Raw genomic sequence first — 13,297 nt, 5'->3', positions numbered from 1 at the left:
TATTATTAATATGGTTATATCAGGCACACAACTGAGGCTCTGACCACAGAAGACGGGCAACAGTAACTCAAAAAACCCTTTGTTACAACCAAAGTATGCAGAAGAGCATCTCAAAAGACACAACAGGTTGAAGCTTGATGTAGATGGGCTACAGCAGCAGAAGAGCACAGCAGGACAAAGACTGGAAAAACGATGCCTGGTCTGACGAGTCTTGATTTCTGCCACAACATTCAGATGGTAGGGTTAGAATTTGGCGTAAACAAAATAAAAGCATGGATCCATCCTACCTTGTATTTATGGTTCAGGTTGCTGCTGGTGGTGTAGAGTGGGATATTTTCTTGGAACATTTTGGCCTCTCAATCAAATAGAGCACTTCTAGGTAATGTGGTAAAATAGTGCTTGTGTGACGCTATCATATCAACATGGAGCAAAATGGGGACTGTTTCCAGTACCTTGTTGAAGCCATGAAGAATTAAGACTGTTCTGAAGGGAAAAGGAGGTCCAACATAGACCTAGCAAGGCGTACCCACTAAAGTGTCCAGTATGCATAAATGCTCTCTGTTATGTTGATCATTAGACAAAAACAGTGACAGCCAAAGACCACCCAGAGCTTTGAAAGTGTCAATGGAAAGCATTTGTTTATTCCCTAACACCAATTTATAACCCATCTAAATCTATACAAATGAAAAATAAGCTTTTGGTTAAGGGGCTTGAAAATGTAGCTTAAAACAATGTCTGGCTTTAGATTTTGTTTTTAATACTATACAGACAAAGGGAGGTTTTTGAAAGCACAAACAGAAACAGAAAGGAATAATGGGAGAGAGAGAGAGTGTGTAGGATCTGTGTCAGTTTCACAAAAGTCACAATAAGTGCTACTCAGTGAGTGGTTCCATTAGGCAACTGTGACAGAGATAAACAGATTTGCTGTCAAGCCTTTAGTGTTATAGAATTTAGAATCTCGTGGCATTTTAATATAAAAACATCAAACATACAACAACGTGTCAAATCACTCAGGTGTCCAGTGAGAGAACTTTAGTAAAATAAAGTGTCGACCTAAGACTGAAGCTCTCATTTTATAGTTCATTTAGCATCCCTTAAAAGCTAGTCTTGCCACTCTTAGCCCTTGACGGAGCCATAACGGCAGTTTTCATTATAACTGGGAGAGAAAAAGCTGTCCATGTAGAGTCACCAGTAAACTCTGCTAAGAAACAATTAATAGTCTTGGTGACTTTCCATCACAATAAGGTTCAAAAAGCTTTTTTGCCCCATAGGTTGAACTTCTACTGTGCATGTAGAGTGCTTCACGACGCCAAGATGATTGGCTAGTGCTTCTAGGTTCTGCAGATGACTGGCTTTTGGGGGGAAGGGGTGGAATATGTCACAAGAACTGCCACATTCAGTGACATAAAATTTTCCCATAGATTTTTGTTCAAGATTCATCGACTGGTTTGTCTCTCCGTTGCATTAAATCAGAGATTTAATATAACTAAACCTTACATTCTGTAGATTTTCATTAAAGCTCACCATGGGAGCAATCTATTTCCTCCCTCATATTCCTCCAGTGTAATGCATGGCTGTGTCTTTGTACTGCAGACAGCTGGTGTCTCTTATGGACAACTCAAATCACCGACTTTAAGGACAGAAGATATTAATCTGGAATAACGAACAGGCGCTGTGCATAAACCAAAGCTTTCATGACTTATTTTAATTAAATTGTCAAAAATTACAGTGTTCATTGTTTTTACTGTTGTGGTTTTCATTTTCTACAAGAGATTAAAGCTCTCTTTGTGCATGCTCTGTAATCAGCGTGCTGTCTTGGTGCCCTCCTTGTACTCCCATCACAGCTGTGTGTAGGTCCTGCCCGCTCTATTGCTGAGCTGCAGTGGTGCATTAAGTACTGTTTCCATACATGATAGTATCATTTATAGTAGCGAAACTGACAGGTAGCATACTCCAGGGAAAAATATTAATGTGCTAGAGTAAAACAAAAAACAAGGCTTGATTTCATTAGGTTAGTAATAAAAGCAACCACTGGAAAATAGTCTATTCGTTAATAATCTGACTGAAAACAGGCATCGCGTGAATAATTCTGACTTCTTAAGCACAGAAGACTGTGCCAGTGTGCGCAAACCAATTATACCACTTGTGCATTTATGTGACATAGCAAGAAACAGTTCTTAGCCCCTGTGCCCTTTTAGTGCCAATTGTTAAGTCTTGGGTGACTGAGAGGAATGGCTGGCTGAGGATCAGCATAAAATCAGAGCCTTCTGTCCTCATTAAGAATATTACTTTGAGACCTGCTGTTTTATGTTCATTGTCATTAAAAGGGAAAAACTAATTGCTTTGTTAAAATCTCATGCCATTTTCTGAAAATAAATACTACGAATTTCTTATGGCCAGATTATTACGATGTGGTTTCTGTGTCAGCCATTATGCCTGTCACAGTTTTTACTTTGTATTTTTATACCAACATCTCTAAAGCAATATGCAGCACAATTTTTGCCATTTAATGCATCTAAAAATTAATGAAGCACTCTAATTGAGTGCTCCAGGCATCAGATAGGAGACAGTATGTATGAATATTTGCATACTATACAACTAATAAAGAAATAAAAAATAGCAAATTTAGTGATTTAGCAGCAGGCTAACTAGTTAATTTATCGACAAAGGCAATGTTCTAGGCAATACTATTTATTTCTCTTTATTGCTTACTGCTCTTTGAGTCTTTCAACCAGATGAGAACAAAGCTGTTTAAACAAGCAAATATCCTGCTGATGTGTGCTTAAAAGTGTTTTTTCCCCTTTTTTTGGCTGAACTGTGGTTTGCTTATGCTGAGAAAGAAACACAGTGTCAATTACTTACTGTACAGGATGTAAAATAAAGACTGGATGATATGATTCCACTTGTAGGACCACCAAAGAAGAAATGCAGAATCATTTAAAAAACAAACTCTGTTTTGACTTTGCACGCTCTGAAGAAAATTATAATGATGCAAGATGACAGTTCCTAAAAAGGAGGAGATGCATATTTCAACCGTGTGTCTGCTGCTGGCTTTATTCAATTCAAAGTAAACCAAGGATAAATTTGTAATAGATTTGTGATATTTCTGTAATTTTCGTCACATCTTCCAGTGATGGATCCAACTGCAGCAGAATGATGATTGTGATGTGGACCTCGTTCAAAATGTGGTTTAAAAAACTTTTGAATCTGTTTTCCCAGAAACAGGAACCTATCCGCCTACAACGACTGAGGTTAGAACATCTGGGTGTAGCCCTGAACTATAAACTAAACTGGAAATGTCTATCTACAAAACAGTTGAAACACTTCTTACAGGTATAACACCTTTAAGTGCAATTTGCCAATCCGTATCCTGGTGGCAATGTTTAAGAAATAATCTAACAGTCTAAATGAGATCACAAAAAACTACAGGAGTTTTTCTGGAGACTACACTAGGTGCACTCCAATTTACAGACATAATGGGTGAACATAATGAAATTGCTGCTGTTAATACTCTGCAGCACCAGAAAGTAGGACAGTAATGTGTCCCTATGAGCTGATGTGCATTAACCCGTGATGAACCATGCCAACAATGGGTGCAGATGTTATGATGCGTGTTATGTGGTTCTGGTGTCTAATGCCCTAAATAAAGAGCGATCCAAATTACTCAGCAAACAGCCAGGAACGTCAACCATTCCTCTTGACAGATGTTTACTGCAAAGTACTGATATTGCACAGCAACTAAGGAGGTAAGGCTAATCGCTTTGAGCGCTGCAGCAAAGTGCACAATTTCTTGAGAAGAGATTCAAGTGTTATTTTTGCGAAAAATGCACAGACGTCAGTTCTTTGTAAAAATGCCTATTTAGTCCTCTGACTCCCCCTGACAAACATCCTAAAAGGCAGCATTATGAAAGGTGATTCCACTGATTTAGCCTACTTTGTACATCATGGCCTCAGTTCCATTTTTAAATTCAATGCATCAAGGAAGAAAAGGAGGAGAGGAGGACACACAGGGATACACAAACAAGAAAATCCACTCAGAAGAGAGGAGATGAAAGGAGAGCCCAGACTTCTTTGTCAGTGAGTCTGCTGAGCACAAATCATTCCAAGCATTTGTTTATGTTGGATCTGTATTTCACTCCTCCACCCCCAGTCTCTTCAATAAAACACTGCTTTATGAGTTTACACCCATTTGTGCAATTAAGACATGTTATCCTTTAGACTGGATTTCCGCCAATGTTAATTTATCTACTTATGTAATTTATGATTTAGAGACACACACGAATATGTGGAAAATTTTTAAGGAATAATGCAATAGGAGTAACTCCTCTGAAGTTTACCTTGGGGGGTTTGGATGGGCAAGAAAACTGTATCTGTAATGCCTTACTGGACAAAAGAGCACACAGTGTCCCGATTAGGCCGTTTGAGACTACAAAGCCCAATTGGCCAGAGAGCACTACAGAAAAATAAACCTGAGTGGGAGAAAGTGAGTGAAAAAAAGATGACTGTGTGTGCAAAGGGAACCTCGGAGGATATCTAATACCTCCACAGTAGAGGAGATGACATGAAATGTTGAATATAAAAAAGCGCTCATGGGCAGATTTGCCTTTTCAATGGGACAGGTTGTCCCAATTAGAAATGTAGATGACAAAGTACACCTGTGTGTCTGTGTGTGCCCTTTGTGTCTGTGCTGCTGTCATTGCTGTTTGATGTTATACCGTTTTCCTGAAGGCATGGGAAGGGTACTCAAATATCCTTCCATTGCAACTGTCTCTTCTTATAGTTCTTACATGAAAGTGATTTTACACTGACATTTCCATACAGCTACAGACCAAGTCTGGAGCACAATTGTAAGGCGATTAACCCTTTACATGATGTGACATTCAACAATTGAGGAATATGCAGCATTTATTGAGGCCTGTGTATAGACCAAAAAATATAAAATTATACCTGATATATTTGTAAACCCTGAATGTAATTTTTCACAGGACCTAAAGTTAAATTTGTTCCCTCCAGTTGTTTGTAGGAGTCTTTCTTCTGTGTTAATTACATACCTTTAAGCATCATACAGCAGCAGGATCCATATGAGCACCTCCAAAGCTAAAGTTTTGCATACATTTTAAATATGTTCAAGTACTGTAGTCTACTTATAATAAATTGTGGACATGGAGGTACAACTGATCAAGAACAGTGAGAACAACAGCATTCTTACTGTTCTTACAGCATAAAGAACAAGAACAGTAAATAACACTCGAAGATGTACTCTTTTTACCCGAAAGAGGTTAGCGTCATACAAAGCATCACAGAATAAACCATCTTTTTATAGCAACCATCCTGAGGATGAGTTTTTAATTCACCGTGAGTTCGTCTTTTTTGTTTATGCTCCCACGCAGATCATCTTAGCAGTGGCATCATTGTGTACAGGGAGGCGTTTCAAAAACAACATGCAGATGTAACCTCTCTAATCATCAAAGTGACTAACAAAGCACAGCAGCAAGCAGCCTATTAAAAATGAAAATGGATTTTATTATACCATAAAAATTATTTGGATGATTTATGAATGTAAAGAATTTTCACTTAATTGTTTTTTTTTTCTTTTTTTGTTTTGCCCTGATAAATAGTTCATTAGTTTAGTTGGGGTATTTGAGCTATAAGTGAACTCTCTGCGGGACTATTCAAAGGGGGACACTGGTACAAATAACCCAGTGGCATTAATAGTGAATATAAATATTCTGCCCTTCCTGATTTCATGTAATTTTATGTATTGTATAACACTATTTCAAATTATTTTTATCATAAGCCCACCAATATATTCAAAGCAGGCCTTTATGTGTAAAAGCATTCCCTGTAATTATTGCTGATGTGCACCCATGTACTCAACCCTGAAACCAAACACACGAGACATCCCATTTAACCCTCAGTGTAGGCTCAGTATTATTCAAGCCCCCTTTTATCTGCTAAATGCTCTATGTTCAATGCTCACTAACTGCAAAATGGATAAAATGTAGTGGATTTATCAAAGTTATTCCACTGAAAACAAGTGCCTGCTGTGACTGGAACCAAGGTCAGTAGGAGCAATGACATCGAACCACTACATCCATCCAATGAGCTAGAGGCCACTAAAACGTATCTGTGGGTTTCTCAATACAAGTAGAGATTTAATAAACAGTAATGTTTCTCACAGTTGATCTAAAAATGCTTTACAAACCAAAGCAAATTGGGTCTTTACTTATTTTCCTACATACAGCAGACTGGCCAATATAATATAAAACAGGCACTGAATTTTCAGCAGTAAAGGTGAGTCACTCTTCCTCTCAGTTTCCTACAGAGAAAGCAGTAATGGCCAGCGTAGTATCTGAACATCATCACAGGAGGAAATGTCACAGTGCAAAGCACCCCCAGTATTTCAGCCCACTGTTCTTCCAACAGACATGATGTTGGTGTCATAACCAAATGAGGACTGGGAGGAGGTAGGCGGCTTCAGGCCGCTAAGCTTTGCTCTAACAGGGAAAGTCCTATCCAAATTCCAACTCTGACAGAATGCAGGATGCAGGCGCCCCGCCCCCCTGAGATCAGAGCAGCAGGAGGAAAGCTGGGAGCGTCGTGGATAAACTGGAGGAGCGCAGTATGACTCATTGGAATCAGGTGTTCCAATGATAACACAGGGGTTGTCCGTGAAAACGGTTGATGTAACCAGATTTCATGATAACACAAATATTTTCCGATTCTGTGATCATTTTTTTTCATAATCACTCAGGCTAAATTTCCACACATGTTTCATAACAGCTCAGTAACTGACTGAGAGAGCTGATCACTGTTGTTCAATGGTGTGGTCACGTCTGGATGATAGCAGAGATGAATCACTGATTTAAAGATGGACTTGGATGGGAAAGAATTATGCATAAGTCCTTCGCCATAAATAAGATTCATTAAGACTCTGATAAATGTACATTTCATATTATCGCTGTATTTTCTCATCAGGGCACTTTCTGAATGAATCAATACTGGTCTGGGCGGTGATTAGCGTGCTGATAGATCATAGCCAGACTGCCCTTTTAATGGTCAGATTTTCCATCAACATGACTTTGGATCACTCTTATTCATCAATAGGTAAGGGCATGGGCATGAGGAAACCTTCGTTTCCCTGCACCATCATTAAGGTGACCGATTGTGGATATGGCCTGTCACTCTGCCACATAGTTAGTCATCTAAGTAAGAGAATTCATATTCAGAAGGTCTTACTATCATTAATCGGGGCTTGACTACACTGAAAGAAAGAGACCTCATGGAAACATAATGACCTTGGAATAATAAATGTCTTTCTTATGTCACTTCTGTTTGAGACACACACGTCCTCCAACCCCCTTTCTGCTTCCTTTACACAGTGCCATAAGAAAACAAAACAGGCCATGAGGAATAGATACTGCCTGTCTCCACACTGTGACATATGACATTGACAGACAGATGCTGGAAAACAGATTTTCTCCTCTACCCCATTTATCTTTCACCCCTGTTTGCTCCTGCATGGATCAAATAGTAGAAGATGTAAGCCAGATGCTAGACTGTCTCCTGACTACACTCTGTTACCCAACAGTGCAACTGATTGACTGACATCTTTTAAAAAATAAACTGCGCTCAGCAGAACTGATGGCAGAATGCTGCACCTAATAACATTAATGAACAAAAATATAGATGGAAAAAAATCTCTTCTTCATGACATTTCACTTTGCTTAGTGCTTTAATATTGAAGATGTTAATTTAAAATCCTTATGATTACAACACTGAACCCATACACACAGAAAAGCTTTCATAAATTCACCACATTCCTAACTTGCAGGTTACAAAATGGGATCTAAGGCCTTCACTAGGCACCTTGAAAGAAGTGTTATGGGACTTTACATGAGGAAACACTGCCACCTTGAGGGGATTATAATGTGACCTGAAAATAACACCAAGTATGTCAAACAATCCTAGATGAATACTAACTTTATTAGGAACAGTGCACTTTTTGGAGCCGCATAACTCAACTTCTGTTAAGTTTTAATCACAAACTATGTCAGTATTTAAAATAATATAGCATTTAGGAGACTAATTAATATAACTAAATGTAATGTTTATCCTAAGCTGACAGTTGAGTAAAATTGTGAAGATACGCTTGTGGGATAAAACTAAAAGCCAAACAAACTATTTGTGCACTGTCCAAAACAGAAAACAGATTTCCCATTGTTTTCCTAACTGGGAGTAACAGGGTATACCTGGATTAGCTCAGCAAATTCACAGACCTACATAGCATTTCTCTCCTGGGGGAGAGGAGATCATTAATTGCACCTCTGTGGCACTTTTACAGAGTTTAGGAAATGGTCGGGTGGCTCCAGCACAGAAAAAACAACGAAAGAAAGTTGACAGAGACAGAGTGCACAGGGAACCCATGAGGGCACCACGTTCATCAGTTTAGAAAACATATGGAGCGGAGAGCCATGCCTGACACACATTTAAGCCAGTTGGGATCAAAGAAACATCATCTAAAATTTATCAAGACCATGTCCACACCAAGTCAGATGAATGTCAAAGACCCTCTCTTCCTTTGTATATTACCGCAGATTATCGACACCCACAACAAAGAGAAATGCTAATCTTGGTGGTTGGATAAAGCATGTGCTGTTGCATTAGAATCAGCAAGCATGTGCTGTTGTTACAAACAATGCAGCAGTGATGGTAAAACAAAGAAAACCTAAATCTAACTTTGGTTGGGGTTCCAGGTCGAAAGGTGAGTATAAAAGACTTTACTTAAAAAAAAAGAAGCTCATCTTGTCATGAATAATTTTCCCCCACCCTTAAAGGTTGAACAATAAACCAATCAGCAAGTAGCTTTGAAACTAAAATGAATAACAGCTGAGCCAATCAAATCATTCATTTTTGGGAGCTCACCTTTGGTTAAACATCCCTCTGAAGTTATAATTGGCTCTGTAGTTGGGCATCGGCTTGGGATCCAAAGGCCTGTAGATAGCCGGCTCCCCTCTCTTCATGGCCAGACCATTCAGCTCAACTGTGGGTGTTATACTGCCTGTGTGAGTGAGATTGCAGATGCAAGCACGGAAAAGATTAAAACCAAGACAGGGAGGTTTTTAAAAACACTGATGTGAACTTCTTTTTCTGGCAGCAGCAAACAAAATGGCTTAAAATGGTCCAAGCAGTCTAAAAAGATGGAAACAAAATATTTTCTAGAAAAGGCACACAGGCAGAAAGCTGCACTGTGCAGCCTAACATTTGCCACGTGAAACTGCATTCTAAGTAAAAAGTACTCTCAGGATGCATGCACCACTAATACCACCACTTCTCAGTGATGTTGCATAATTTATCACAGGATTTTTTGGACTTTCTTAATCCCATTAAAAGCCTGGCTTTGAGGCCTTTTACCACTACAAAGTCGCAGAGGGCAAGGGAGGTAAGTCCAGACTAGTGGTATTAATTTGGCTAGTGATAAACTGTAAGCCTGTTCCTAGGTTTTACTGAGACACTTTATACTGTTTTTTGTTGTTTCCTTGAACATCAATTATCTGAATATTCCCAGTTGCTTGGCAGCAATGCTGGGAAGAAAAGTCACTCAGATGAAAAACCAAAATGCCCCCTAAGTACATAAATGCATTGCACTTTAAATTCATGATTGTACAGACAGGTATAAATTAACTTCCTCTGTAAATGGACTTTTTAGCTCTATCCAGTGTGCTAACATCCAATCCATACTTTTATTTTAACACCAGACTTTAAAATGAATGAACATTAGTGAGTTTCAATTAAAAAAATCTAAACATTGTTTCCAATTTTAGGAGGATGAGACAAGGCGAGCTACTAGAAGTGTAAATGCATGGGTTTTAATGCTAACTATAAATTCCTGCAGATATGTGCACACAGAAATGAACAGCACAAACTTGGTTTTAACCATCTGCAAGAAAATGAAACTGCTTCTGGTAAACAGGTTAAAAAACTGAAAAATGTTCACAGTGCTGTCGTAATTTTAGATCTTGTTCACAGTAAACTGCCATAAAAAAAGCACAGGATTGATTCGTGTCTGCAAATATCTAGGGTAAACTGCTGGAGTCTAATATTATGTCAGATGAAATGCAAAATTTATGTTTGCACAGACAGATGACTGTAGATTTTGTCTTTCATCTCCTACGTGGAAACTAGGGAGTGATTTTACCATGACCAGTAAAAATAGATGGAACAATTACAACAAGATGTTTCATATGGTGACCAGACTTTAAAAACTGTGAGCCTATTCTTGACAATGGCTCTGTTCCACTGAACTATTTTAACAGTTTGACAGTAAAGTGGAGTGTATAATCCCAAGACCTGACCCTGCAGCAGCTTTATCAAGTTCATTCATTGTTTATTTGCCATTTATTCCATTGGATACTCTTGTCCACAGGATGTGGACCCTAACCTTTTTATCCATGTATCACTAGCATCACAAGTCAGTGACTCACTACAGCCTTTTAAACTGCCAGTAAGTCCAATGAAGAAAAGATGAAAAAAATGTGTCCTTTTATCTGATCTTCACTCTGTTACACTCTTAACTTTTTGATTATTGGCGCATATTTGCTATTCCAGGAAGCATGGTAGTGACTATGCCTGCGTGGGTTGTCTCTGGGTACTCTGGCTTCCTCCCATAGTCTTAAGACATGCTTGTTTGGTTAACTGGTGATTCTAAATTTGTTACAAGTGTGTGTGTGACTGTCTATCTCTGTCTTTCACCTTTCAACAGCCCAGATACGCTCCAGCCTCTCAATAATCCTAAGAAGTAAGTAAGAAGCAAAAAAAAAGAAGAATGTATAGCTTTAATATTTGCTGGTCTATGATTCCAACTTCAAACAGTATCAATGAAGAGGTTAAGCTTTTAAATGTTAGACATAGTGCTAGCAACTAACTTTAAGATAGGCCCGGATTGTGCTTTAGGATAACAGTGGACCAAAGAAACAAGCTTAGCTTGAGAAAAATTCCTCCTTACAACAAGGTTAAAAAATACTGTAAAACTTTTGGAGGATGAAAACCTGCTTTGTTGCCCTCAAAGATTTGAGAAATCTTGACACTCTTAGTTAATGAACAGGGAGTAAAAGTACCTCCTTCTTGGCGGCCTCATTCTCCCTGGATCTAAAGGCAATATCTTCTTTCTGCTGCTACAGCTGAGCCACAGCCCAAGTTAACATTTAAGTTCTTCTATAAGACATACAGTGTTAATTATTAATTTAATACCTAATAATATATGAATAGAGTGCTGTCTATTTTTCCTGTAAAAAAAAGACACCTCCATTTTTAAGAGTTTAGCAGATTATAACCAAGCATCAACTTGTTTTGCAGCTTTTTCCAAATGGTTCAAACATTCTTCTTGAAACTATAGCAGCTATCACATGCATAGCCATAGAAACAGTAAAAGGTGCAATTCATGGTAATCCTTCCCAGCCACTTGCTTTTTTAACAGTTAAAAGAAATTCAGTTGTGGCTGCAGTACCTGGGTTACTGTTGATGTCAGCTTTAGGGGAGCGGGGCGCTGGCCTGGGAAGGACACTCTCAGCCAGTGCTTTGGCAGCTGTGGAGTGTTGCGCCTTTTTAATACTGGTGCCCTCTGCCTCCCACACCTGCTCCCCAAGAGTCAGCTGCACGGTGAAGATCTGGAAGTGACACCCAGAGAGGAAGACATTACCCAACATTTTTATCAATATCCTTGTTACAGAACTTTTGGCAGGAGTTCGGTGCTCTCAGCACAGCCAATAACTAATTACTAATTACAAAAAGTGCAAATGCTTTATTTATTTAGCACATGTGGATGTGTGTCAAAACAAGAATTACACTGAACTACCTCCTGAGATTTATTAAATATTATTCCATATTGACATGATAACGCTACATCTGAAAAACTTTTTTTTTACCTTAGCGTGTGCAGGGCCTCTCTCATTGAGGAGCTTGTACTGTGGTTGGATCCTGTTGAAACGGGCTAACTCATTCACCAAACACATTGGAGTTTTCTCTTTAGGGTTTGCCATGTTCTCCTGGGGCGGGCCTAAATCATATCAGAAGACGACATATTTAAAAACATGGTAACTAAAGCACTCATCTATCCATCTTCTTCCACCTATATTCATGAACAAGTATCATTTTTTAATATAAGAATTGGATACTTCCACTGAGTGACAAGGGATGAGATATTAGCAGCGGATACAGCCACTGGAACACTTCTAACTTGCAAATAAAATGCAAACTTGTTTTATTTTTATATGTAATTAAGGGGAAAAATCAGTAAACAAGCACTTAATAAATAACTAATAAATGAATCTGTTTATAGGACAATATTGTAAAGTGTTTTTTCCTTCGTGTTGTGGTCAGTCCGTGAGCTACTGGCTTATAGTGCAGCAATCATGGCTCAAGAGTTGGCAGTTCGTCTCGTAATCGGAAGGTTGCCGGTTTGAGCCCCGGCTCGGACAGTCTCGGTCATTGTGCCCTTGGGCAAGATACTTCACCTACCCCTCTGTTGGCCAGAGGGGCCGATGGCGTGATATGGCAGCCTCGCTTCTGTCAGTCTGCCCCAGGGCAGCTGTGGCTACAACTGTAGCTTGCCTCCACCAGTGTGTGAATGTGAGAGTGAATGAATAGTGGAATTGTAAAGCGCTTTGAGGGTCTCGAAAAGTGTTATATAAATGCAATCTATTATTATTATTATTATTATAGCTAACATATGACAGGAAGTGTTGGCAGAAATTCACTTCCTAAATCATTATTAAAGAAGCAGTGGTACCGAAACGTTTCTGAATTTAGGTTAGGTCATGAGAAATAATGAGCAGTAAAAGGAACATGAGATAGAGCCCTTTAGGCCAGTTACCTAATTGCCTAAAGTCAATTTTTTATTATAGAATAACTATGCAAACACACACATTGTATTGTAGACTTGGGTACAACTATAACCTTCATCATGCACACAGTTGTCTGTATGAATCATTGTTAAGGTCTTAAATCTATACCAGTATTATAGAGTCATAATATATTATGACTGAGGTTATGAAATTTTCACAGAATAACTCACTGAATCATCCCCCAAAATGAAAACACTAATGAAATGTAGTCCATCGTTTGTTGGAAATCACAGAAACTATTGATCGCTGAGCATGTACTGGCCATGGAAAGCCAATAGTCAGTGTTTTTGTTTGTGTGCGTATGTGTAGTTTTTTTTAAATCACATTGCCCCCTGTTGCAAGAGTGAAACCAGGAATCAAATATTTTAGCCCTTCAACACTCTATTTTTTGAATA

At 38.7% G+C, this 13,297-nt stretch overlaps 1 protein-coding gene across 2 annotated transcripts in view; it reads right to left on the bottom strand.

The window, feature by feature from the left end:
• Positions 1–13,297, bottom strand: part of stau2 (staufen double-stranded RNA binding protein 2) — a 109,123-nt gene that overhangs the window by 93,686 nt on the left and 2,140 nt on the right. For both annotated transcript variants that reach the window (XM_086306137.1, XM_086306136.1), the window contains exons 3-5: positions 11,925–12,055; positions 11,507–11,666; positions 8,926–9,061 (exon numbers count right to left, since the gene is read on the bottom strand). In XM_086306137.1, the coding sequence (XP_086162263.1) occupies positions 8,926–9,061; positions 11,507–11,666; positions 11,925–12,055 (427 nt within the window). The remainder of the gene's footprint in view (positions 1–8,925; positions 9,062–11,506; positions 11,667–11,924; positions 12,056–13,297) is intronic.

Source organism: Aulonocara sp. 'chitande type north' Nkhata Bay, linkage group LG9 (genome assembly GCF_057382095.1).
Source record: "Aulonocara sp. 'chitande type north' Nkhata Bay isolate Kocher_YH1m ecotype deep benthic linkage group LG9, A_spYH_male_GT1.1, whole genome shotgun sequence".
NCBI classification, from domain to species: domain Eukaryota; kingdom Metazoa; phylum Chordata; class Actinopteri; order Cichliformes; family Cichlidae; genus Aulonocara; species Aulonocara sp. 'chitande type north' Nkhata Bay.
Note: the sequence above shows the minus strand (reverse complement) of the source record. Positions and strands in the feature narration are given on the sequence as shown.